The sequence below is a fragment of the Balaenoptera borealis genome (assembly GCF_965194805.1).
Source record: "Balaenoptera borealis genome assembly, chromosome: 5".
Lineage (NCBI taxonomy): Eukaryota > Metazoa > Chordata > Mammalia > Artiodactyla > Balaenopteridae > Balaenoptera > Balaenoptera borealis.
Window position 1 is genome coordinate 104418153 of NC_138862.1, and position 23712 is coordinate 104441864.

A 23712-nucleotide genomic window follows, 5' to 3' on the forward strand; every position below is an offset into this window, starting at 1 on the left:
AAATAGGGAAAATGTTAAGGGACGATGCATTTTTTTAAAAAGATGCATATTTGCAGTTTTAATAATCTCATGACATTTAGGAAAAACTCTACTATGAAGCATTTAACATTGCCACTCCCCTGAGATCTTCCTGAAATCAGAAACTCTTTTTGCCACAGTCTTTCAGCATGTTTCTTATATCTGTTACTGCACTTAATTCATTCTGCCTAGCTTGTTTTTCAAAGAAATTTCTTACTATAAAAGCAGTATATGTTGGCCTAAATTTATTCTCTTTCCCCCCAGCTTTACTGAAGTATAATTAACAAATAAAATTGTAATATATTTTCTAATATGTATATAATAATATATTAAAGTACACAGCGTGATGATTTGATATCATATACACTGTGAAAGTATTCCCACAATCAAGTTAATTAACACGTTCTCCATCACCTCACATAGTTACTTTTTTTTTTTTTTTTGGTGGTGATAGAACGTTTAAGGTTTACTCTCTTGGCAAATTTCAAGTATATAATACAGTATTATTAACTATAGTCACCATGATGTACATTAGATTCTCAGAACTTATTCATCTTATAATTGAAAGTTTGTACCCTTTTACCAACCTCCCCCATCACACCACCACCACCACCACCCCTTGGCAACCACCAATCTACTTTCTGTTTCTATGAGTTTAGCTTTTTTAGATTCCACATATAAGTAAGATCATACAGTACTTGTCTTTCTCTGTCTGACTTGTTTCACTTAGCATAATGCCAAACTCCAGGTTCATCCATGTTATCACAAATGTCAGGATTTCTTTCTTTTCGTGGCTGAATAATATTCCACTGTATATATATATATATACCACATTTTCTCTATCCATTCATTCATCAGTGGACACTTACATTGTTTCCATGTCTTGGCTATTGTGAATAATGTTGTAATGAACATGGGAATGCAGATATCTCTTCAAGGTAGTGATTTCATTTCCTTTGGAACTACACCCAGAAGTGGGATTGCAGGACCATATGGTAGTTCTATTTTTAATTTAGCTTGGATTTATTTTTTTTTAATTTTTTAAAATTTATTTTTATTGAAGTATAGCTGTTTTACAATGTTGTGTTAGTTTCAGGTGTACAGCAAAGTGATTCAGTTATACATATATATATATATTTTGGGTTTTTTTGATGGTTTTTTAATACAGCAGGTTCTTATTAATTATCTATTTTATACATATTAGTGTATATATGTCAATCCCAATCTCCCAATTCATCCCACCATCACCACCCATATCTTTTTTTTTTCAGATTCTTTTCCCTTTTAGGTTATTACAAAATACTGAGTATAGTTCCCTGTGCTATACAGTAGGTCCCTGTTGGTTATCTGTTTTATATATAATAGTGTATGTATGTTAATCCCAAACTCCTAATTTATCCCTCCCCCACCCCCTTTCCCTTTTGGTAACCGTAAGTGTGTTTTCTATGTCTGTGGGTCTATTTCTGTTATGTATATAAGTTCATTTGTGTCATTTTTTTTCTTTTAGATTCCACATATAAGTGATATCATATGATATTTGACTATGTCTGACTTACTTCACTTAGTATGATCATCTCCAGGTCCATCCATGTTGCTGCAAATGGCATTATTTTATTCTTTTTTATGGCTGAGTAATATTTAGCTTGAATTTATTCTTAATTGAGCTCATTGAAGACAGAGGCCATACCTTATTTATAAAACAATATCATGGCAATTAACAGCACAGGACTTGAAGTCAGACACCTGAGTTTGAATCTTGGCTCTGCCACTCCTCACTTAAAATACCAAATAGTTTTCTGCGGTTGTTACTGTTGTTTAACTTTGTTTAGTCTCAGTACTCTCATCTGTAAAATTGAGATAATTATGCCTATTTCTCTCAGGGCAGTTGTGAACATTAAATGAAAAGATGTATGAAAGCATTTAACACAATTCCTGGCACACACGGTATTCAACCAATGGAAACTATAATTAACTATATGCCTACTTTATTATTTGAATCCCTAGCATGTAGCACAGAAGGATTTATTGCTGAACAACAAATCATGGCTAAGGTGAGAGAAGAAAGCTATGGAGGAATCCAGGGGCTGGCAACCTTGCTTTACTATACCTTTATTTTTCTCTGTGACCTTAAGATTTGGAGTCCCAGGGTGTGTAGTGGGGTTTTGGGGCCTGCTTCTAGCCCAGATGAGCCTTGTTGGAGGTGGGCTAGGAGGAAAGAGTGTCTTCTGTTAGTACCAGGGCCTCCCTGGGCATTCTGAGCCTCTCAGGGGAATTGCAATTCAATCTCCAGTTCCTTCTCCCCTCCTCGCCTCCCCCCACAGTGTCTCTGGAGAGTCTCCTGGTGATGGGAACTTCCACTGACTAACCTGCATCTTCAGTGGGGTCTCCAGGAGTTGGGGACTCCCTTAAACACCACCTCCTGCACGAAGCACTTCTTATTTCTCCAGGTCAGAAAGAGTTTCTCCTGTTATAGCACGTAGTACTTATTCCCCTGTTATAGCTACTGGCTTTGTGTTGTTTCCCCTGTGAATTGCCAGGTGTCTGAGAGCAAAGTCTGGCTCTGGTTCCTGTTTGATCAGTACAGTGAGCTGTACATATGTTCCCAAGTAATAACTGTTATATTGAATTTTACTGAAGCCAGTCTTGGGATTGCAGCATCCAGCTGAGCAATAAGCCCAGACCTTGCCCTAATATCTAAGGTGCTACCCTGATCCCAGAGCTTTAAGATACAAACTTCTGCTCCCTGTAGGAGAACACAGCCTCTGGGCAATTAACAGCGTAGAGTTCATTATTTGACTCATTGTAAGAAGTTCCTAGCAATAGATTTCAAAAAGCTAGCAGGAATGCAGAAAAAAACAAAAACAAAAACAAAAACCCTTTATTTAGGTGATAGGGATTTACAAAATATTAACATCAAACATTTTCCTCTTCATAATTTAAAGTTCGTTTTTTTACACCACCCAGCTATTACACAGGAGCATGGTGGAAATTCAATACCTATAACAGCTGGAAACAGTCTGAAAGAATTCTGACTCTATTAGCAGAAGAATTCTGACTCTATTACTTAAACTTTGTTCTAGTAGTCATATAAAAATAATAAGACAAGAATTTATTTGGTCTCAAATATGATTATTCTGAATCATCCAACATGCACAAAATTGTAAAATTTTCATTCTCAATTATCATCACTACATAGTTTGCTAAAGTGCCTGACCCCAAATAATATTTTCTAGATATTATTCTGAGTTGTTTAATGGAATATAGGTGAAATAACATTTCAGGAAAAGTTTGCCAACTCAGCAACTTGCTTTTCTCACTTGGCCTGGAGAAAAAATTACCCTTTCAACTTCATCAGCATCTCTTTCCCCACTTGGACCTCAGTTCTGCTTGAAGAATGCTAATATGTGTCCTCTTGATTTCATGTGGCTTTTCACAAATCCAGTTAACTTCCGGAACCCCTCCATCAGCCCGTCCCCGGTGACAGCACAGCAGGGCTGCACGTACCAGTTCCGGTCACTGCAGAGTTGCTTCACTTTGAACATTCTGGTGATGTCCTCGGCACTCAGAGCACCAGGCACGTCTTGTTTGTTGGCTAACAGGACAACAGGCACATTTTTAATGTGCTCATTCTTCAAAATCTGCTCAAACTCTCGCCTGGAGTCTTCCAGTCGCTGTGTATCTGTACTGTCCACAACATATACCAGCCCATCGGTGTTCTCACAGTAGAGGCCCCACACAGTTCTCATTTTTTCCTGTCCTCCAACATCCCAGACCGTAAGTGGAACACCCTTTTCCAGCTCAATCATCTCCACGTTGAAACCTACTGTTGGGTTGGTCACAATATCCTTAGCAAGTTTTAATTTGTAAAGGAGAGTAGACTTCCCAGCAGCGTCAAGTCCCAGAAGAAGAATTCGGGCTTGCTTGGCTTTGGGGTTTTTAGAATTCAATAGGCCCATTTTAGGCTTTTTTTTTTTTTTCTTTGAAGACCTTTTCTTTTGGCTGGAGCCAGTGTTTCCTCTCCAGGTCTTGCATGAAAATGTTAAGAGGAAAGAAGAGAGCAAATGCTTCATGTTATAATCTAAGAATAGGAACTTGCGTGCATTTATGTTGTAGCTTATCAACTTGATTATGGGCAAACAGTGTTTCATTTGCAGTCCCAACCAATCCTGAGGAATCTGCGATGTGAGTAACCAGCCAGTGTCATAGAAGCTCAAAGGGGAAATTCTTTGTGAGTGAGTAGGACTTAGGAGGGGCCTGCCTGTGTGACACTGCAGCTTGTTCTCTTCCAGATGTTGGAAGTCTAGGGTAATCAAAGGTTTGGATATGCACGGGAACATGGTTTGGTAGTGGGATAAAAACTTAACTTTACGAATGGTTTGTAGAAATTCTGTAGTTATTTGACTATTTATCTTATCCCAGTTGTAAATAAGTAACCAGACTTCCGAAGCCATGAAGAGAGAGTTTACCTCACACTGCCCTGAGCAGTATCTTTAGTACTTTCCAGATTACTCAATAGGAAACTTTAAACCATCCAAAGTTATCTGAACCTCTCCCATAATCATATAGAGAATCACTTCTTTAATCTTCTAGATAGAAAATTTACACCATTCACAAGACCAAATTTACAGGAGGGGGAAGTTTGTTACACAAACACTTTTAAAATTAAGCAGTCTGATTAAAGGTGGCAAATGAATACATATATTTATCTCCTCTCCTTCTCAAGACTCCACCAAAATGATGGTAAAGGAATAAAAAGAACATATAAACTCATATCTAGAGCAGGAGAGTCCATCAGAGGGTGAGAGATTTCAACAAAATTCTGAAACGTGGAATATAGATAGAAGATGAATGGTAACTAATGCAGCAGGATAAAGCTGAGGCTTGGAGTACTGATACACAGGATACAGAGGGAAGGGGCAAAATGAGCAACTAAAAACAGAGGGTTAACTGAAAGTCTGAATAAGGAACAGAAAACACATACACACACACACACACACACACACACACACACACACACACACCTCTGCTGGGTGACAATTCAGAGTGAGATGTTACACCCTGGGCCAAAAAAAAAAAATCTTTTCTAAAGAAATTGTATGATGTCAGAGAAGAGACCTTCATGTTTTGACAGTTGGGAGTTTCCACCTCATAATGCCTAACTCAACATTTAATTAACCTATAGTCAACCTGGCAGTTGGCAAACCTCACTCATGTACATGGAGTTCCCAGTCAGCTTTCAGTGCACAGAGGTTTTCATACTTAATACATAACATGCCTCTAATATAATAAAAGACCAAGATAAAAATAAGAAGGTTTTAAGAAAGCTTTAACAGAGGTAATGCAGGGAACAGAAGAAAATGTTCAATAAGTTCTAATTAATATTTCCATAGAGATTTGCAAAGATATTGCATCCATAAAACAAGAAATGGATGCTATTTAAAAAGCCACTCAAAAAACAAAAACAGAACTCTTGAAAATTAAAAACATGGTTTCCAAAATGTAAAAAGATCAATAATAGGTTAGAAGAAAATTCAGAAGTTTCAGAGTCTGACTTATAGGACTTTATTCCAGAAAGAACAGAAAATATGCAAAGAGGAAATTATAAAAGAAACAATATAAGACTATATTCAAAGCTAAAGAATAAACTCTCCAGACTGAAAGGCTTCCCTCAATGCTTAGCAAGTTGATTTTAATTTTTTTTTAAACTTTAAAAAAAAAAAAAAAAAAAAATATATATATATATATATATATTTATTTATTTGGCTGCGCCGGGTCTTAGCCGTGGCACACGGGATCCTCGTTGGGACATGCAGGATCTTTAGTTGCGGTTTGCAAACTCTTAGTTGCAGCATGTGGGATCTAGTTCCCTGACCAGGGATTGAACCCCGGCCCCCTGCATTGGGAGCACAGAGTCCCAGCCACTGGACCACCAGGGAAGTCCCAGCAAGTTGAGTTTTAAAAGAGCTATATATACTAAGGCATAAAATATACATGTTTTATTCTTATTAAAACTAAAATTTTATTTTTTAAATTAAGTAGACTATTCTGGGTGTAGAAAGTACACTTATGAAGAAATTATGTAAACCTTTAAAAAACTATTAAATTCTTAACCAACTCCCTATATCTCAGAAACCAGAGATAGCATTCTCATTCATTTATTCATCCATCCATTTATTCAGCAAATGTATTTATTGATCGCCTACTGTGTGAACTACCATGTGCTAGATTCCAGGGAGGACACAAAGATAAATTAGACCTTCCCTTAGGTGACTTTCACTGGGGAGAAGTTTAAAGATATGTGAACAAAAATAATAATACAAAGTTTTAAAAAATGTAAATGCTATAAGAAGAAAAAAGCCAACATATTCTAGAAATTCAAAGATTACTTCAGGATGGAGGGCATCAGGGAGATCACCCTAGAGAAGTTTCAACCTCAAACCAGGCCTTCTAGAGATAGGGTGGGGGAAGGGTATTTATTAAAGAGATGGTCTGTGTAAGCAGAGTCTCAGAAATGGGAAAACATAGGATGTATATGGAAAAGCAACAGGATACAAATATGCACATGTAATGGGGTTTTTTTCCTATAAACACGTTTAACTATCATGAGAAAACCATCAGGCAAATCTTGATTGTAGGACATGCTACAAAACAACAGACCTGAACTCTAAAATATGTCCATGCCATGAAAGGCAGAAGAAAAAAAAAGAACAGAAGAAGAATGATCTAAATTAAGATACATTTAAGATACGTGATTGGATCCTTTGTTCAAAAAAATCGGTTATTACTATAATTGGGGACATTTGATGATGATGATTATTCATATATTATTATGTATATGAACTGTATATTAGATGATGTTATTTATCAATGCTAAATTTCTTTTTTTAAATTTTTAAAAATTTATTTTGGCTGCATTGGGTCTTCATTGCTGCGTGCAGGCTTTCTCTAGTTGTGGCAAGCGGGGGCTACTCTTCTTTGTGGTGTGCGGGCTTCTCATTGCAGTGGCTTCTCTTGTTGCGGAGCACAGGCTCTAGGCGCACGGGCTTCAGTAGTTGCAGCATATGGGCTCAGTAGTTGCAGCATGCCGGCCCTAGAACACGCGGGCTTCAGTAGTTGTAGCGCTCGGGCTCAGTAGTTGTGGCACACAGGCTTAGTTGCTCCACAGCATGTGGGATCTTCCCATACCAGGGATCGAACCCATGTCCCCTGCATTGGAAGGCGGATTCTTAACCAACCAGGGATCGAACCCATGTCCCCTGCATTGGAAGGCGGATTCTTAACCACTGCGCCACCAGGGAAGTCCAATGCTAAATTTCTTGAGTGCATGATGATATTGTAGTTACGTAAGAGGATGTCCTTGCTCTAAAGAGATATATGTTAAAATACTTAGGGGTGATACCAGCAAGTTAATTTCAATTGGTTCAGTGCACACACACACACACACACACACACACACACACACACACACATCAGAAATATGGCAAAAGTCAGCAATTGGTAGTTTATGTGAGGGGTTTTGGGTGTTCACTGTACTATTTTTAAGCTCTCCTGTGGGTTTGAAAATGTTCAAAATAACACGTAGAAAAAAAGAATGTAATTGAAATAAGCTAATCAAACTAGGCTGCAGTCTGCAGTAATGTAGAGAATAATTCAGCTTACACATGTGGTAAGACCATATTTCCCAAGATGAATTTAGGGACTGTGCACTACCACGTGGGCTCTTCTCCATCCATCTCTGGACTTTCAATAGATTGAATTTTAAAAGAAAAGGTTTAACACTTATTTCATTTTAAACTTGATACAGTCTTTATGAGATCCACTGTCCATACTGGGGTAATACTTTAATTTGTTTTGCCTATAATGAGGATAATCATACATATATATGCCTTCACTCTGTTTCCCATTTGACCAATTATACCTTGTTTTCAGATAGTCAACCAGATGAGGGGTTAAATTCTGGATGAATATTATATCCAAATGAAAATATGACTCTCTCTTCTGTAAAAGGGAGTAATTTCTTTCTCAATGTTAATTTTCCTGAAAAATTCTACAAATGTTTCAACATCCTTTTCTACTGTCTTACAACATTTATGGATTCATTTGTCCTGGCCAAACCTGAGGGAAGGCAAGGTGTTTGTTTTCTGTGAATCATTCCGAGATTATGCAAATAAAGGCAGGATTGTGAGAGAGTTACTGGCAAGCTCTGTGGTATCATAGGAAATTTGTTTTAAAATGCAGGAATGAAGGAAACATTTTTTTTAAACTTCTTACCTTGGAGATGGGAGGCAAAAAGCCCTTACTTAGAAACTCAACCATGTACTGACCAAGTAAAGATATAGAAACTCATCTCTTGGAAGAAAGTGGCAACTTATTCAATTAACTTTATTTTTTATAACTAAAGAAGAAAGAATGGGGAGGTCGTTGTGTGACTTGCTTAGTTTATGCAGACTTGGAACATCCCTGCTTTTCCTATAATAACTTTTTGTTTGGTCTTTTTAAAAATGAACTTTTGGAAAATGGAAGTATAACATACATAGATAAAAATGCAAAAATCATAAATGTATACAGCTCACTGAGTCACAAATTGAAAACATCCATGTATATACCAGTGAAACCAGGCTTAATTTTTTTTTTTTTAATTAATTTATTTATTTTTGGGTGTGTTGGGTCTTCGTTTCTGTGCGAGGGCTTTCTCTAGTTGTGGCGAGCAGGGAGCCACTCTTCATCGCGGTGCGCGGGCCTCTCACTGTCGTGGCCTCTCTTGTTGCGGAGCACAGGCTCCAGACGCGCAGGCTCAGTAGTTGTGGCTCACGGGCCTAGTTGCTCCGAGGCATGTGGGATCTTCCCAGACCAGGCCTCGAACCCGTGTCCCCTGCATTGGCAGGCAGATTCTCAACCACTGCGCCACCAGGGAAGCCCCCAGGCTTAATTTTTAATTTTCCATTTTTGTTGCAAGTAAAAATTCTAGACCTCAAGCATCTCTACCCTCAGTTGTCAGAAATATACTCTGTTCTCGAACATGTAATGAGAACAACAGGTGCTCATTAACCTAGTTGAGATTCTTTGGTGCTGTGGAAAATGGTATTCCAATCCACGAAGCTTTTCCAAGTGCCGTTTTTTTCCCAGGACAGAACCAGCACTTTCATGCACATCACCAAATGTGGAGCATATGGGTAGACCACTGGATCTGAGTTCAAATCTAGCCTCTGGCACTTACTAAGTGCTGAATGGTGACAAAAACAGGGATGTTGTGATAGCTTATTATATTACATATAATAAATGTGAAAACACATATCACAGAACCTGGCACATGATTGATGTGAATTTTCTTCCTCTCCTCTCACAAGTTTTGTATATTAGCTAACATTTAAAAATACCTGCAATTCTTACTTATCATGATAATCATTTCATGACATATGTAAGTCAAACCATTATGCTGCACACCTTAAACTTGTACAGTACTGTATGTCAGTTATATATCAATAAAACTGGGAGAAAAAAATTACCTGCAACTCTTGGTTCTAGAGAACCTAGGGGCAGGACAGGAATAAAGACGCAGACGCGAATGGACTTGAGGACACAGGGAGGGGGAAGGGTAAGCTGGGACGAAGTGAGAGAGAGGCATGGACATATATACACTACCAAATGTAAAATAGATAGCTAGTGGGAAGCAGCCGCATAGCACAGGGAGATCAGCTCAGTGCTTTGTGACCACCTAGAGGGGGTGGGATAGGGAGGCTGGGAGGGAGGGAGACGCAAGAGGGAGGGAATATGGGGATATATGTATATGTATAGCTGATTCACTTTGTTATAAAGCAGAAACTAACACACCATTGTAAAGCAATTATACTCCAATAAAGATGTTAAGAAAAAAAAACCCTGCAACTCTTAACCTTTTCCAGACAAGGAACAATTAGGTGATTACCATCAGAGTACTGTATTCCCTTGGCAGAATAAAGCACTGTGTGCTGAACCCCTTCTCCAACACCCCAACGTTGTTATCCCCCTTCTCCCAAATAAGATTAAAATGAACAAGGATACAATACAATACAATTAAAATGAACAGAGGGACCGTCTGAGGGCTATGTCTGGAACTTGGAAGGGGCATTCACTCATTTGCCTTGGTGAAGACAGGCATTTATATAAGGACAGATGATGCAGATATCTTTGGCCCCAGCTACATGTGAAGCTCTCAGTATCCTCTGTCTGCCCAGCCAGTGGCAAGGGGACCCCAAAGAACTGGGCCATGCAACCTGGCCACCATGAACCGAACTGGCTCCTTTTCATGACAGTGATCCAAATCATAGGTTTGCATAGGTATGCAAATTCTTTTTAAAATTATTTTAAGGTCTCCATTCTTTACAGCCTCTCATTTCTCTTCTAACTCACAATAAATTTGTGATTATTCATTATTCAATATTTATTGGGTACGCATGAAATGGCAAGCACTATTTGCTGTGAACAGAATAACTGAGATTCACCCTTTAAGAAGTAACTGAGGGTTGAACCATTTAAAAAATATATATTTCAAAAATACTCTACATTACAATCTTGCTATTTAAAAAAGTATATTGTTATAAAAACAGTATTAAAAAAATTTTAAATCATCTGAAACATTTAAAAATCTAATGTGACTAGGAATTTACTTTTGTCTATTTTCTTTCTGTCTTTGTTTATGTACATATATAATTTTGATACGCTTTATTCATCAAGCTTGTATTGAGCACATACTATATCTGGATTTAATGCAAGACACTGGTGATATGTATGCAATCAAAACAGTCTCCATTTTCAAGGAACTAGTAGTCTAATGAGGGAGACAGATACATGGCATGCATATTGTTATAAATAAGGTAACAGAACCTTAAGGAAGCACAGAAGTCATCAAAAAGAAGGGTGAAATAGCACATTGTATCCAGGGAACTGGAAGCAGTTCCATAAGCGGAGTTGAGAAGTGTGAGGACAGCAGAGTAAGAGGAGGGGAGGCTGCAGGTCAGTGTCCAGCAAGCATGGCTCATGCCTGGGGTGCCCACGTCATTTATCATCCTGGACCGTTTTGAAAGTGGAAGGGGTGCCAATAATGAATATACCAGAAAACACGTGTAAACAGGACAGTCCTGGAATAACTAGGCTATATGGTCACCCTAGTATAGGTCACATGAGGCTTGCCTGGCTTCATGCGAGGACACTTGAGCCAGTTTCAGGATGAAGGATCAGAGTGCCAGGTCCGCATATCTACTTCTCAGATACTTCCACCGTCACTCGCTGACATTCTCCTTTCCAGTTTTTCTAGAGAATAAATTAAGAAATCAAAGTTGTACACTGGAGAAAGCTGAATCATAGGCTGTCAATGAGGGAAACCAAAATGGGAAACCTACTTCATGCAGCAGAATCAGTCCTCAAAAACTCAGAAATAGACAGTATCAAGCCAGAAACTAGGGTAAAGGAAGATAATTAAAAAGCTGAGACCTTGTCATTAGAGTTGACAGGTAAAATACAGGACACCTAGATAAGTGTGAATTTCAAGTGAACAATGAATAACTTTTTAGTATGAGTATGTTCCAAATGTTGTACAGGATACACCTATAATAAAAAAGCATTCATTGCTTTTCTTCTTCTTCTTCTTCTTCTTCTTCTTCTTATTTTTGGTTGAGCCTCGCAACTTGTGGGATTTTAGTTCCCTGACCAGGGCCCTCGGCAGTGAAAGTGCAGAGTCTTAACCACGGACCGCCAGGGAATTCCGCACTGCTTATCTTAAATTCAAATTAGGTGGGTGTCTTTTATTTTTATTTGCTATATCTGGCAACCTTACTTGGAATGGACACAGCCCCAGGAATGCTTCTCTACAAAGGAAGGAGAGAGGTGTAGAGAGAGCAAACACTGGCTTCTCCCATCTCCCTTCCATGTGAGTTCCTAATGGTGTGTCCTATTAGCAGAATCTAACTGGAAGCCAGTTGGCAAAAAAAGTCTGGGAAATATTGTATTTTGGGCCCCTAGTCACAGCATTACTGAGCAGAGGATAGAATGAGGGGTCTGGGGATAACAAACTGTAAGTAGATAGCCAGCAATCTCTTATATGAATGATGTAGAATTTTAGCTTAAGATACTTATAAATATGAAGATGCATCTTGGTTAATATCTTTCTATAGATGCTTTTGGTTGCCTACTTTGATGCTCAAACATTTTGACTGCTTCCTTTGAGATGGACAAAAAATAGCAATGATAAATGGAATGTGAGGTGTCATAAAACAAGTACCACACTAGAGGTCCACTTGGAAATGCCACAGGAATGCAGAAGGAGGACTGTTCATTCTAACCAGGGGTCCTTTACAGGATGAGTGATGTTCGACTGAGACTTCATTTGCATAATGAAAGAGGGGGAAAGGGAAAAACATACCCAGATGGACAATGAGATCAAAACCAGAGGAGAGAAAGTGTGCAGTGTGTTCTGAGAATAGCCAAGGTTTGGTGCAGCTGAGTAAAGATGACATGTGGGTGTGGGATGGAGGTTGAGTCTTATCATGTGGGAAGAGCACCTCATTGGAGGATTCTTGAATACTGAGCTAAGAATTTGGTTTTTACTCTACCATATGATGCATAAGCAATGGGAAGTCATTCCAAGACACTGAAACCAAGGAAAAAGATTTGAACCAAGTGTATTTGAGGCCAGATTAATGGATGAGATTTCTCAGGAAGCAAGTATAGAGAAATGGGTCTTAACCTTGTAGAACCCATGGCTCTTATTGATAAACAAGTAAATACTCACAGATACCTACCCTGGGGGATCTTTATGACACCTACTGTAAATCACTGCTTTCTTCTGCTTACCCCAACCAAACCCAATTTTGTCAAACTTTCTTCTTCTAGTATTTTGAAAAAGAAATTTTCTCTCCTAAATCAAAATATATAATTCCAAAAGTGTTTTGCTTATCAAATTATATTAATGTCACACTCATAAGCTATTTGAGGTAAATGTAAATTATTAAAGTTATTTCATGAACAATTTGGCAGTGCACATTATATTTCATTGCAATTTTAAAAAAAAGAAATCAAAGTTGTAAGAGGACAGGATGGGATAATAACATCTACCTGATATAGTTGTTATGACTTCGTGCTGCCTCCCAGGAGAATGAGCAGCCACGGGGAGGGGTGGTTAGGGTAAAGGTCATCTCTCTTTCCACCCTCCTACCCTCCTACCTCCTTGCTTCTCTGCTTTTCCTTTCCTCTTTCAATTTATTTCTTTCCTATTTCTTCCTTTCTTTCTTTTCTCAGCAAATGCATAGTAGTTGTTATTATTTTATTATTGGTCATGGAGATAGCAAATAGGTTTATATTTGCTTGGCCAAGTGAGAATTATTGTTAGCAACTTTTTTGAGTGGGAATATAAAGTTGTATCTTGGCCCCTTGGGAAAGAGTACTATGCTCCATTACCAATGTCTGTGTGATGGTTAATTTTATGTGTCAACTTGAGTGGGCTAAGGGATGCCCACCCAGATAGCTGGCAAAACATTACTTCAGGGTGTGTTTGTGAGAGTTTTCCTGGAAGAGATTAGCATTTCAATCAGTAAACTGAGTAAAGGAGTTTGTCCTCGCCAATGCAGGTGGGCATTGTCCAATCATTGAGGGTCTGGTAGAGGGCCTGGTAGAACAAAAAGGCAGAAGAAGGGTTCCTTTCCCCTCTGCTTCAGCAGGGATGCCCATCTTCTCCTGACCTCGGACATCAGATGAGGACTTACACCATTGACTTCCTTGGTTCTCAGCCCTTTGGGTTTGGAATGGAATTGCCTGCAGACAGCAGATCATGGGACTTCTCAGCCTCCATGATTGCAGGAGTCAGCCCCTCATAATAAATCTCTTTCTATATATTTATACCTATAACTGTTCTATTTCTCTAGAAAACCCTGACAATTACAGTCTGTTATGAGGATAGCAGGGGCATATTTCCATATTTGCCGTTCTTAATTGCTGGTATCAGACAAAACATGGTTCCCAAGCCTTTAATCCCTCCCCCTACCATGGTTGAGGCCACTTGATCCTCTTTTAGAAGCTAATTGTAGTCTCAATCCTGATCTGAGACATCAGGTACTTAAGTAGCTCCAATCTTCCTTTGTAAGACCCAGCACAGAGTCACCCTAAACACTAACCTAGTCATAATTTCAACTAGACAAATGTCTTTTTAAATTTAATTTTATCTCATTTTATTTTTATTTTTTGCCTTTCAAAATAAGTCCCAGTCCAGATTGTTAAACCCAGGTCTGGTAACTAAGTTTCTTGCACTCCGGTCTCTTTCTAAAATAGGTATCCTGACTCACATTTGCCATACTCTTTCCAAAATTAGCATCCCTAACCCTTGAAATCTAACTTTCAGGATTAAGCCCTTTTTACCCATTGAAAACTTCTGTATTCTCCATCAATTTTCTATCTAACTATGTGTTGGGACATCTTGCTCCACCAACCTTTACTAAATACTTGCCAAGTCAAAAATATACACATAAGTTTGCATAAAAATACTTACAGAAATCTCAGCATGAAATGTAAATGCCCAGAAGTAAGTAAGACCTAAAGTTCACAGAGAGATTATAGGATATTTGGCTTTCTCTTGAATAATATAGACATTTTTGATTTTTTTTTAACTTTGTAGGTTGACAGAAATCAAATGTATTCATTCAAAAAATACACATCTTTATGTGAGGAATTAGACAAATATTTCTGAATTGCCATGTGCCAAGCACTGTTCCAGGTAGTGGGAGGGAGTGGGCACAGAGGCTACTAAGAAGCCTAGTGGAAGAATCTGTGACTCTGTCTTAGGTCAAGGGAGCCCTCCCAGGGCTGCTGTGTGGTGCTGAGTCTAAGGCCCAATGAGTCATGCTGGTTAGAGGCAAAAGGTAACCCATCATCCTCCAAGATTTGGAGAGTTCAGATCGTGGGGGACTTCCCTTCATGGAAGCCACAGCTTTCTTTTCCATCAAAATATTCCTCCCATGGAGTGCTGCTTCCCTGGGGATTTGGGCAAAGAGGGCCCTGAACAGAATCTTGATACCGTCTCTATGTCAGCTACCCTCCAGAGTTCCTATTTCAGGTTGGAGGAGTGCCTCCATTCCTTGGATCACGTTTTGGAGCTAGCTGGCCAACATCAGCCAGTTTGATGACCTGACCAAGTTTGTCCCCAGATTGGGTTATTAGCTTCTTGCTTTTCCCCAAATGTTTACTGATGATTTTCCCTCCCACCCACATATAAGTGGTCTCTAGAATCCTACCATTACAGGCTCACAATAACCCAATGTCTGACATAGCCTACAAATAACAGACATCAGTTTCACTAAGGAAAGAGGAGGGACTTATCCTCTCAGCTGAATACCAAATAAGTACATTTGTAGTATAGAAATGTTATAAAATATTAATTTAAATAACATCCAGGGAGCCCAAAAATATAAGACAGTCATCCAAGAATCCCAAGTCAGAGGGAAAGGCAAGGAAATTTGTAGACATGACTGTGTACCTAGAAAACTCAGAGAACTGGATGACAAACTGGCCAAGACGCAAGATCAACATACAAAAATAAGTAGCATTCCTCTTAGCCAGCAATAACTGAGAAAAATCCCATTCTCAGAAGCAATAAAAACTGTAAAATATCTAGGAATAAACTCAATAATATATGTACAAGGTCTGTATGAAGAAAATATTAAATCTTTGCTGCTGGTCTTTTAAAAAAATGCCAAATAAAGAAGGAGATATAACATTGTAAAAATGCCAGTTCACTCTCTGTAAGTTAAATTCAGCCCCAGTCAAAATCAGTAACAAATATTTGTAGAACATTTAATTGAGTCAGTTACTATTTTAAGCAGTGGAGGTACAGTGATGAGTGACACAGACAGAGTCTCTGCCCTCAAGTTTACATTCCAATGCAAGGTGGGAGGGGAGAGATAAATGTATAAACAAATAAACAAGATGCAGAGTTTCTTTCCTCATTCTGGGACCCAGGCTAATGGAGCAGCCCCTACCATGAACATTGCTGATCACTGTGGTATAGGAGAAAGAGCTGTGAAGGATCTTACATAGTCAATTAAATGTTCTGGGCCAGAGGTGCACCTACAACTTCTACTCACAACTCATTGGCCAGAATGAGTTTCATGGCCCCATGTGACCACAAGGAGGCAGGAAGTGCTGTCCCACTGTGCACCCAGAAAGGGAGCAAACCAGATCTATCTGGCAAATGGTATGAATAATTACCTCACCCTATCAATGGTCTGATATTTTTATTATTCTGCTTTTTAGGTTTAGATTTTTAATGTCTGGAATTTCTTTATGAACAGTATATCTGGTTTTCAAGTGTACAGTAAATCTTTTTAATACTATTGATTTAAAAGACCCTTATTTGTTAATAATTGTGTTTGGTTTCAAGCAATAGACACCAAAAAAACCCTAGTGAGTTAACAAATTAGAGGTTTTATTTTGCTCACACATGAAGAATCTAGAGGGAACAAAGCAGTCTAGAGATGGTGCCTCTAATGTCATCAGGCACCCAGCCTTTTGCTGGCCACTTCTACCTACAAAGGAGAGTAGGATATATAGGGATTTTTTTTTTTTAAGAATAAGGACATATTACCATTACATGAAATTTCTTAAAATCTTATATGTTCTGGTATAATGTTATAAGTCATAATCCTAGTTATTACTTTAAAATGTATATCTCAGAAATAACTAATTTTCTTGTCAACTGCATTATTATGAACTTTCATCAAATCTTTAACTGTGGTCATGTTTAAGTCTTTTGTCATTTATAGACAGTTCTGGGTGTACTCTGATGCTTTTGCAAATATGTTCCTATAAAAGGGTTTCATCTTCAAGAAATTCATGGAAAAGACTCTGACAAGTATAGGTTTCTGGTAACTGACTGTACTGCTGAACTGAATGAATAAGCATTTTCAGAACTCTAATGAAAAACTGATGAACTCATAAAAGTGCTAACAAAAGATCAAGATGAAAAAAAAGATTAATTACATGGGACTGAGTGAACTGATGAGGATGAGTATAATTTTTGTGACTTTCTGTCTGAATTAAAAAAAAAAAATCCCACAAGGACTCAGAGGCAAAGAATATACAAATCAATTTTCACTGTAAAGTAAAGGAGCTGTTACAGTGGAAAAAAAAAAAAAAGAATAAGGACATATTACCATTACCAGTAAATATATTTGTGTGTGTGATCAGATTCAAGATATTTTTTGGAGGCAGTAGCCACAGGACTTACTAATGGCTTAGGTAGGGGTGAGAAACAGCACCCAAGAATACTCCTAGGTTTTTTGACTAAACTAGGAGGAGAATGATGCATTTACTGAGAAGAAGGAAAACAGGGCTTTAAGAAGAAAAACCATAGTTAAAATGTAAGTTCTTTAATAAAACTTGCAAGCTGATTGAAATTTGGCATGGAAGAGAAAATGGGCAAACCCCCCCACAAATAATCATGAATAATAAGCAATTTAAAAAAAACTACAGAGAAGGAGGTACAGAAACAAGTTTATATACACACAGACACACACACAATGTAAGTCAACTCACAATGGATGGGTAGCATAGGCATGAAAATAAACAGTTCTTGTTATAAGCTACCAAGATTCTAAGTTTGTTACTTTTGCGCAACCTAGCTTATTCTGGTTGATACACTGTGAAAGCACACACACAAAATAATGAGATAGGTATCCCCATGTACTTACAGGGAAAGTTTGCTAAGAGGTATTATTAAGGGAAAGAAACAAATTCTAAAATAGTACAGTTGGTATAACATCACTTACGTGATATAATATCAACCCCACCCCACAAAATAGCAAACTATATATTTCTCAGATATATGTATGTTAATGCATAGAAAAAAATCTAGAAATATACACCTGAAACCGATAAGAGTTTATCCTCCTCTAGGGGGAGGCTTAGTTAGAAGGCGATTTTTGCTTTATCTATTATTAAAATTTTTTTAACTTTAAAAAATGTGAAACATCACAATATGAAAGAAATTATATACTGTTTATGCACATTTTAAAGAAGAGAAGTAAAAGTGTAAATGGTTATCAGTGTCTCTCCCACCCAGCTGAGAAAATAGAACATCACCTATACCAGTGAAGACCTCTGGGGACCCCTAAATGATTGCTTCCCCCGCCTCCCCCAGAGAAATAACCATTAACCTGAGGCTAGTGTCACTCACTCCTTGTTTTTGGTTTAAGTTTTTTTCTATGGAAAAAAAATTTACAGTATTATATAAGTAATATATAAAAATAATACTTATTACTGTAAGTAATAAATAATGTTATTACTTAAGTAATATATTGTTTACTAAGTAGTAAGACTTAAGTAATATATTATGAATGTATAAAAAGTAATATATATATTTCTAAGTAATACATCATTAACTTTATTTTCTACTTTATCAATTTCTGCTTCTCTTTATTATTTCCCACATTCTGCTTTTTCTGCTTTGTCCCCTGTTGTTTTTGTTGTTGTTTGTTTTTTTATAATATCTGAAGGTGAATTCTCATTTATTCTCAGTCTCAGTTATTATCATTTTTTCTTTTCCATATAAGCATTTAAGTCTGGAAGTTCCCCCAAAGTACCACTTTAATTGCATGCCACACATTTTTTTACTCATTTTCTAATTACCATTATAATTTTTTCTTTGATCCATCAGTTATTTAGAAGTATTTTTCTAAATTTGCAAATATATAGAAGTTTTAAGTTATTATTTTATTATTTATTTCTAACTTAATTTTATTGTGGTCAAAAATACTGGTTCTTGGACAATTATTGAGATACTTTATGTCCTAGTACATGGTCATTTTTTGTCAAAGTTCCACATACATTTGGAAAGAATGTGTATTCTCTAATAATTGAGTACAATATTCTGTATCTATTAGGCCAAGTTTTATAATTGTTTATTCAGATCTTGTCTGCTTGAACAATTGATCAAAGAAGGAAGAATGTTAAAATCTTCAACAGTGACATGATCATTTCTTCTGGAACTTTTGACGATTTTTGCATCCCATGTGTTGAAGCTATCTTTAGTGCTGACAGGTGTAAAATTTTTATATCTCGTGATTGGACTGGATTTTTTTTCAATAGGTAGTGACCTATTTGATCTCTAGTAATATTTTTTTCTTGAAGTTGAATTTTTCTGTTTCTAATATAGCCATCTCAATTTCCTTTTGGTTAGTGTTTACTTGCCTTCCTTTCAACCTTTCTGTGTTCTTATGGTGAGATGTGTCTCTTCTTAATAGCAAAGAGTTGAACTTTAAAAAATTCAGTTGACACTTTTTGACTACATTAGAAGAATGTAGTTTCTTGATACTGATTGTGATTTATTTATCATTTTTATATTTTCTGTTTACCCCACTTTTCAGTGTTTTCACTCTTTTCTTTGTTTTAGTTGACTACACTTTTTCTTTCCCTTATTCTTTTTTCACCTTTATTGGTTTGGAAAGTATGGAATCTAATTGTACTTTTTAATGGTTACTGAGGTAGGCAGAATTCTGAGATAGCCCCCCAAACTCCCATCCTGTCATTTATAATTCCCTTTCCATGAGTGTGGATGGGACTGTGAATATAATGGATATTACTGTCTTGATTAAGTCATATGGCAAAGGTGAAGGAATTTTGAAAGTATAGCTAAGGTTCCACTTTAGTTGATTTTGATTTGATCAAAAGGGAATTTACCCTGGGTGAGCTTGACCTAATCAGGAGAACCCTTAAGAGGGACTGGGCCCTTCCAGAAAAGGGAAATTTGAAGCAGCAGATTTATCTTGCTGGCCTGGAAGAACACAAGCTGTCATATTGTGACTTGCCTAGTGCGCAGCCACTGGTGGCTGAGGCCTCTGGCCTACAACCACAAGAAACTGAATTCTGTCAGTAACCTGAATGAGCTGGGAAAGGACTCTGAGCTCCAGATGAGAATCCCAGCCTGGCCAACACTTTGACTGCAGCCTTGTGGGACCCTGAGCAAAGGATTCCACTATGCTATGCCTGATATCCTGACCCACAGAAGCTGAGAAACAGATATATGTATTATTCTAAGCTGCTAAATTTGTGGGAATTTGCTATAAAGCAATTCATATGAATGAATATAGTTACCTTAGAAATTTTAACATTTATATTTAACTTAATGTCTGAAGAATAATCAATGTGGTTATCCACATTTAGGAAAAAAAAGAACCTTAGAATGTTTTAACTCCCTTTACCACTCTTGCATTATACATTCTATTGTTGTCTAGGTGTGTCTAGCTTAACTTTTTTAACCATCAAAGTAAACACTACCATTGGTTTATTCAGTAAATGTTTGCTTAGATTTATCTACATGTTTACCATATTCTTTGCTCACCATTTCTTCTTACACTCAGACTTTCTCCTGTGCTTATTATCCTTCATCCTGAAGTATGTTCTCTAGAAGATCTTAGAATAAGGGTTTGCTGTAATAAAAGCTCTCAATTTTTTCCATCAGAAATTAACTTTATTTTAACCTCAGTTTGAAAGATAATTTGCTGTATATAATAGTATATTTTGACATTTATCTTCTCTCAGCACATTAAATGTACCATTTCACTGTCTTCTGACTTCCTTTGTTGCAGTGGGAAAATCTATCAGTTTAATACAGTTCCTTTATAGATAACACTGTCTTTTTCTCTAGATGCTTCTAATATAGTCTCCTTGCTTTTGGTATTTTAAATTTTCACTATAATATGGCTAAGTGTGGATTTTATTTTATTTATTGTTTGCAATTCTTTCTGTTTTCTGAATCTGTGTATTGGTATTTCTCATCACTAGATGAAAAGAAGAAATTCTCTCCTCAAATTTCAGGATTTCTCAGCCATTATCTCTTTGAATAGTATAATTTCTCCCTTCATCTTTGTTATCTCCTCATGGAACTGCAGTGGGTTGGAACTTCTCTCTCTGTGTCCTCTATGTCTCTTAATATTTCTTTTGTAGTTTCATTCTTTGTCTTCTTCTGAATTTGTTGTAATTTCCTCCAATCTGTCATGTATTGTCTCTTCAAATGTGCCTAATCTACTCTTTAAGCTATCCATTAAATTTCTAATTTTAATTATTACATTTTTAATATGTAGAAATTCTATTTGGTTCTTTTTCAAATCTGGCCAATTCTGATAGCTTATAGTTTGGCATTCTTCTAATAATCTTTAAAAATTTTTCTTTAAATACATTAAAATACTTATATTTTATTCTATACCAGACCATTCCATTATTTGAAGATTTTAATGCCTGACTCTGCAGTGTGTTAGTTCTGCTATTTCCTCATGCATCTAAAGTCATATTCCTTGAAAATGTATATGTAGATTTGAATTTAACAAGTATTCTTTTGAGGAGGGTTTGGATTTGCTTCCTCTACATATTAGGGATACTCCCAACTACATTTTTGGCTTGGGGCTTTTTTGGAATGTACAGATAGTATGAATTCCGGTTCTAAACACATGTGAAAGTAGGTTTATGATTAAGAATTCTCAGGCCTTTTTCTTCTTTGTTCAGCTCTGCCGAGAGTCCAAGTGAGATTGGCAAATATCACCACTAACACTCTGTTGGGTGGGGTTTTTCTAATTCAGCCACTGAAAGAGTCATCCTTGAAGGTACCCTATTCTAGCTCCCACCTTGCTTTGGACCCCAGTTTTCTCTTCAGCCCTGGTACATTGAGCCCATTAAAACTTGGGCCATTGACCACTAAGGATCACATAAACACTCAGGGCTTTGCCTAACCCTACAGATTTTGCTTTCTTTTTCCCCAACCTCTGAAAAATTCCCTTAATTTCTCACCAGCTCAGCCTCAGACAAACATACATAAAAAGTTTTTGTTTGTTTTGATATTTTATATGGCATTTTTACATGTGCTATACTGGGAAGGATTTTACTTAAGACCTAGTTCATCATATTTCTAGAAATTCTTTAAATTTTTAGTGAGAATGTACTCATATTTTAGAATTTTAGTTAAAGACATATTTAAGATATATTAAAATATTAGAAGAAAATGTTGAAGAACATGTTAATAACATTGGTGATATATGGCCTTCTTAAGCTAAAATTCCCAAAATTATAAAGCCTATAAAGAATTAATATTGATTAATATATTTAACTGAATAAGCATTTAACATTTTTGTATGCAAACACCTTAAACAAAATCAAAAGACCAAAAGAGCTATAGAAAATATTAACAATGTATAATGAAAGTTTCATGTACATAATACATAATGAATTCATACAAGTCAATAAAAAAGACACACAGACGAATTAGAAAATGAGCAAAGGACATGAACAGACAATTCATAAGAGTATATACAAATGGTCAAATATTATGTAAAATTATGCTGGATGTCACCAGAGACCTTAAAATAGTATCTTAAAATAGTAAGATACCATTTTTCACCCATCAGATGACAATTGATAGTATGTTAGACTGAATCACTATTGGGGGAGTACAAATTGATACCTGCCTTTTGGAGGGTAGTTTGGCAATATATCTATTAAAATTTTAAATATATTATTTTGGGGGATTTTGAACTAATGGTTAGAGGATATACCCACTCCTGACAAATCCTCAGTAATTAATATTTTCTTTATATAAGTCAGTGAGTGAAAAAGTTCTGAACTCCAAGAGACAGATATCAGAAAAGTTTTTCAGAGAAATCACTTTATTTCCTTCTCAAGATAATATTAAGTGTTCAGATAGTACTCACTCTGGTTTCTCACCACTCAGATAGTAAGGTTTTCCACATTAACTGTTGAACCATGTCCGTGGAACAGATACAAGTCTTGAGATCTATTACCTTGGCTATGACCCGATGACTGATTCTCTTGATATGACCCACCTTCCCCTTCTTGAGCAAGATGATAGGCAGTAATGACTTATAACAACATTTCCTTTCTCATTGGAAGTACTGAAGGCAGCTTCCCCTGTTCATTGACAGAGGTATCACAAAGTAGCAGGGATGCAAAAATCTTCAAGACACAATGCAAATGCATGGGAAAGGGCTCGGAAGGATATTTTCCATACTGCTATGCTGTGGAAGAAGATAGCCACAGGATGTCAAAGGGATGTTAAAGGACATCATATGGTTTCTATCTATGGTCATACAACTTACATAAATTATCTCCTTGGACAGGAACAGTCTGAGTCTTGCTATGTCATTCTGCTCTAGTACATTTTAGCAAGTCTATTTGGTTTACAAGCAAGGAAACATTGTATGGCAAATGGCCAAGAAAGCCTCTTCCTCAGGATATTCCCCAGAACCTACATGTACCCTTTAACCTAGCAAGTCAATCTCTAAGGATCTATCATTAAAAAACACTTGCACATGTATCCAAAGAAGCGTGTAAATAAATGGATGTTCATTATTTCATTGTTTATAACAGTGAAAAATTGCAAATGGACTATATGATCATCAATAGAGAAGTTAAATATATTTTAAATGTATTTTGGTTCCTCTGTGCTACAGAATGCTTGCAGCAGCTAAAAGAACAAGGAAGATGTATGCATAGTGACATAAAAGGATATCAAGTAATTCAGTGGGAAAAAAAAAAGCAAGTTGCCGAGCAGTACACAACAGCATAAATTTATTTAGTTTAAATATGTATATTAATATATATTAGTATACACATATATATATCTATTTTAGTAGATATATAATACATATATAAAAATACATGGGAAAG

At 36.7% G+C, this 23712-nt stretch overlaps 2 protein-coding genes across 2 annotated transcripts in view; one reads left to right on the top strand and one right to left on the bottom strand.

Moving 5' to 3' along the window:
• B3GALNT1 (beta-1,3-N-acetylgalactosaminyltransferase 1 (Globoside blood group)) overlaps positions 1-23712 on the top strand; it is a 646348-nt gene that overhangs the window by 437696 nt on the left and 184940 nt on the right. The window lies entirely within an intron of this gene.
• On the bottom strand, positions 1721-7227 carry ARL14 (ARF like GTPase 14). Its single transcript, XM_082394197.1, has one exon. It carries the CDS (start codon positions 4467-4469, stop codon positions 3396-3398), a length of 1074 nt encoding a protein of 357 aa, XP_082250323.1. The 5' UTR covers positions 4470-7227; the 3' UTR covers positions 1721-3395.

Bases quoted from the DNA above. Each gene is read 5' to 3' on its own strand.
- ARL14 (XM_082394197.1), bottom strand. From the start codon at position 4,469: ATGGCTTCGGAAGTCTGGTTACTTATTTACAACTGGGATAAGATAAAT.